The 4,462-nt window shown below is 50.8% G+C and overlaps 1 protein-coding gene across 1 annotated transcript in view; it reads left to right on the top strand.

The window, feature by feature from the left end:
- The first annotated feature begins 248 nt into the window (after window positions 1-248).
- LOC102848229 (substance-P receptor-like) overlaps window positions 249-4,462 on the top strand; it is a 119,842-nt gene continuing 115,628 nt past the window's right edge. Inside the window, exon 1 of the mRNA XM_006899648.1 lies at window positions 249-673. Coding sequence (XP_006899710.1) covers window positions 285-673 — 389 coding nt within the window. The 5' untranslated portion in view covers window positions 249-284. The remainder of the gene's footprint in view (window positions 674-4,462) is intronic.

Raw genomic sequence — 4,462 nt, 5'->3', positions numbered from 1 at the left:
GTTGCAAGGCACAGCAGGTGCAGAGAAGCAAAGTCTCCTGCAGCTTAGAACCCAGATTCCTGGACCATCTTGTGCTCAGCGCGGGAGAGAGGAGAGACGAGAGACGCTGTCCCCAAATTTCAGAACTCAGGTGTGTCGCACAGCCTGAAAGCGCAGGAATTGAGAGCCTGGAGGGGCCAACCACCGTGCGCCTCCAGAAGTGTTTGTCTCCAGTGTGCCACATCCCCTCCCGACGAGGCCTCGGAGCTGTGGACAGAGAGGGCACTGAGGCACCTGGCCACGGAATGGATAACGTCCTCAGCGCGGACTCAGACCCCGCCCCAAACATCTCCACGAACATCTCGGAGCCCAACCAGTTCGTGCAGCCCGCCTGGCAGATCGTGCTGTGGGCAGCCGCCTACACCATCATCGTGGTCACCTCGGTGGTGGGCAACGTGGTGGTGATGTGGATCATCCTGGCGCACAAGCGGATGAGGACGGTGACCAACTACTTCCTGGTGAACCTGGCCTTCGCCGAGGCCTCCATGGCCGCCTTCAACACGGTGGTGAACTTCACCTATGCCGTCCACAACGAGTGGTACTATGGCCTCTTCTACTGCAAGTTCCACAACTTCTTCCCCATCGCAGCCGTGTTCGCCAGCATCTACTCCATGACGGCCGTGGCCTTCGACAGGTGAGCGCACCCCTGGTGTCCACAGAGGAGCCTGGCCCTGCCCGGAGGTCCTGGGCTGGCTGGTGGCTGACCCGAAGTGGACATAGGCAGCTAGTGCTGGGGGTTTTCATGGCAGCACCTAAGCCCTTGTGGATGAGGAACAGGGTCTCCTCTCACCTCTCTTTTCTGGTCGCTTTTCCACCCTCCCTTCCTCACATTGACTGCACTCTGCCCACCTCCATGCACCCACACCTCTCCCTGGCACTTTCCTCTGCACCCCTGCCCCTTGATCGCTCCTTTCTCTCCTTTACTCCATCTGGTTTGAGCAGCATGGCTAATCTTGACCAAAAGGTAGACTCCTGGCTGGGGATTTGCATTTCTCCTCAGGTCTACTGTTTGTGTTGCCTCTGTGTGTGGTTAAAATATTGCCTAGGCAATAGTGCTCTCATTCCCTCTCCTCCCCCTCCCCAAGCAGATTCAGGGACTTTCTGTGCCTGTCTTAACTGCCCAAAGGCATTGTGTTGTGGGAAGCATCTCATCAGAAAGACGAGATATGCAGTGTTGTTATCCAGGGTTCTCATCTGGCTCCCTGTCTGCTGGCAGACGTGTTTGTACGGAATGCGAGGGGGCGTCTGTGTGGTTCTGGGAGAATGAAACAAACAGCGAGCCAGGGAGCTCTCCCCAGATCTGGTCTCAATGCCTGTTGCAGCAGAAGGGTCTATAGTCACAGAGAAATGCACCTTGCAAAAAGGCTCTTCAGAGCTTCTCCTGCCCTGCGACCCACAGCGCCGGGTTTCCAGGGGTGATGGATGGAATGTGAACAGACTGGCATGTTCCAATGCCCTGGCTCCTGCGGGAATGGCCCTGCAGGTGGTCTGGTGGCTGGTTGGTGATGGGAGCCTGGTTCTAGGGAAACTGACTCTCATGTGTGTGCTTATCTCGTGTGTGTGTGTGTGTGTGTGTGTATGCACGCACACGTGCGTGCATGCACACAGGTGTTAAATGCTTCACCTGGGATGGGACAAATTTTTTTAAATACCTGCCACTGATTTTAGGAGGGAGTCTTCTGATGTTTTGGGAGATGGAAATAAACGTAAGGAGGAGCAGAGAAGGAAATCCCAAAACCAAGGTGAAACACCCTAAACTACTAAAACCTCTTTTTCATAAAATGGGTTGTGGCTTAGAAAGTCACATGAGGTCTGTGTGAGGTTCTGTAGCCAGGGCACAGTTTAAAACCGAGGCAGTGTGTGCGCCCCCCTTCATTCCCAAACGCGGCACTAGCTTTGTTGTGTGTAAAACAAATTATGAATTACTGTATCTTTAAAATGCAAGCCTGTTACTCAGTGTGTTGGTGGAGGGAACCGTTTCTGGAAATTTACGTTTCACGCTACTCTGTTTTACAAATGTTCAGGTTGCTGAAGGAAGCACAGCTGTGAATTTCTGTGCACTAAACTCCTGTCTCGACAGCACCCTCCCTCCTTTAAACATAGAAAAGTCAGAGCTTTCTACAGAACAGTATCCAGGTACAGGGACATCTGATGCCGTGCGAGCCTCACCCGTTCTTTCTGGTCGACCCCTACATTAGGGGGAAAGCTGGTTTTCCCCCCGTGTGTGGGTCTCCCATGAGGTGGGGAGACCTGAGGTGGTGTGAGTCTGTTAGCTGGTGGGGTGGCAGCAGGAGGCACTCTTGGCCTCCACAGAAAGAAAATCTTCCCCTGATCGTTCTCTTTGAACATAGAAGGTCAACAGGGGGAGTTGGGACCAGGGTCCTCTCACAGTCAGTCAGGAGAGAGACAGGTTTCCCTGCACTGACCCCCAACATCCCTAGGATGGTCTAGGTAGGACCCCAACCCTCAGTGAGATCAGAAGATCCCAGGTGCCAAAGTTGAAGAAACTGGCAGCAGCCCCCTGACATCTTCAAGTCCTCATTGTGCAGATGTGGTCCCGGGAGGGGGCCTGCGGGGGGCTCAAGGTGACCAGGCACAAGGCGGCCTGAAGGTTGAGGCCCCAGGTCTCCGTCTCCACGTGCTGCTGTTTGCTGTTCCCTAGTCCTGTCGGGTCCAAGATTCACCTCGTGAGATGCCCACGTCGAATGCAGCCCTGCTGCTGAGTGGTCTTTGCCGAGAGTGTTTTAGGTGGAAAGGGACGAGGGCTCACACTCTGTCCAAGAGTCACCCTCCTCCTCGCTCCACTACAGAAATGCAGATGTGGAGGACATGTCAGTCTGTCATGTGCCCCCTCGTTTTTTTAACAGACAGCCTTTGAGTTGACCCTCAAAAATAACAACAATGTGTGTTTTCTGGTGGTAAGAGGACCCTTACCCATTGCAAGAATGATGACACATCCTCTGAAATACTTCAGGCATGTGGTCAGACGGGGCTAGTCCTTGGAAAAGACGTCATGCTGGGAAAGGTGGACAGTCAGCCAAAGAGAGGATGACCCTCCAACAAGGTGGGTCAGCAGAGAGACTGTGAGAGCTGGCTCGGGCCCCTCTGAGATGGTGACAGCGGCTCCGGACAGGGCAGGGCTCAGATTTGTTGTTCACAGGGGCACTGTGAGCTGTGGTCACAACAGCAACATTGCAGAAGACAGAGAGCATGACAAGAAGAGACACGAAAACACATTTCACCTGTCCCGCCACCATCCATCCCCCAGGCAATGCTTGTTAGCCTTTTAATGTCTCCTTTATCTGTATTATCCTACACAGTTGAGGTCCGACTCTGTTCAGTTGTGTATCCTGCTTTCCCCTCCTGTTGGTACCAATGGCGAGCATTTGACCCAATTTATTAAAAAGCCATCAGAAACTTAATTTCAGTGGCTCCACATTACTCTAGTATATGACTGGACTATTATTAATGTAGCTGTTTCTCTAATAGGGCGTGCTGGTGTGTTAGTGGTAAGGAGTTGCACTGCCAAGCCGAAAATACAGGGTTCAACTCCACCAGCAGCCCTGCAGGAGATAGACGGGCAGTCTCCTCCCATGTGATTTACAGCCTCGGAAAACCTGCTGGAGGGTGAGCTGTGGGCCAGCTCTGACTCAAAGGTGTACAGAAAATATTAGATCCTAAGAATTGTTTATGTTGTAAACTATTTTTCAAAATAGAATTTCTAGTTGATGCATTACATTCTCTCTTGGTTATAACTGTTAACCATTTCTTTACTTTTAGCTGAAAACTGGTTCCGTGTTTTTATTAGCACAAGTAGCTTGGGAGTGATTATCCTGGACATAAATCTTTGCGACTGCTTTCTTTCTTTAGAAAAATACACCTTGCCATGGAATTGCTGCATCAGACATTCTTGGTTCATTTGCCAAATTTCACACCACAAAAAATTTTGTTTAGAGAAAGCATTAGCAGCAGATTTTGGAAGTAATTTATGTATCTTCTATACTATTTTATTCTCCGTATTTTTTTCATTTCTATATATTATTATTGGTGGTACATAACAACAACATGTTGTTTCTGTAAAATGTGGAAAGGAGATATTTCTATAAAATGTGGAAAGGAAAAAGGGGAATAAAGGAAAATGGCGAGGGGGAGAGGGGTGAGGAAGAGACAATGAGAAGAGGAAAAGGAAGAGGGAAGTGGGGAAGCAAGGTCCCTTTCCTAAGGAGTATTTGTGGTGCTGGAAGGAGTCTTGAACATGCCATGGACAGCCAGGAGAACAAACAGGTCTGTCTGAGAGAGGGGGAAACCAAGTTTCTCCTTGGAGGCAAGGATTTTGAAGGTCTGTCTGACATAGCTTGGGCACGTGGCCAGGAGGGACCAGTCCTTGGAGCAGGACATTATGTTCAGAAGGCTGGAGCGACAG

Source organism: Elephantulus edwardii, unplaced genomic scaffold, assembly GCF_000299155.1.
Source record: "Elephantulus edwardii isolate Elephantulus edwardi_28Jun2011 unplaced genomic scaffold, EleEdw1.0 scaffold00265, whole genome shotgun sequence".
In the NCBI taxonomy this organism is placed as follows: Eukaryota; Metazoa; Chordata; class Mammalia; order Macroscelidea; family Macroscelididae; genus Elephantulus; species Elephantulus edwardii.
Note: the sequence above shows the minus strand (reverse complement) of the source record. Positions and strands in the feature narration are given on the sequence as shown.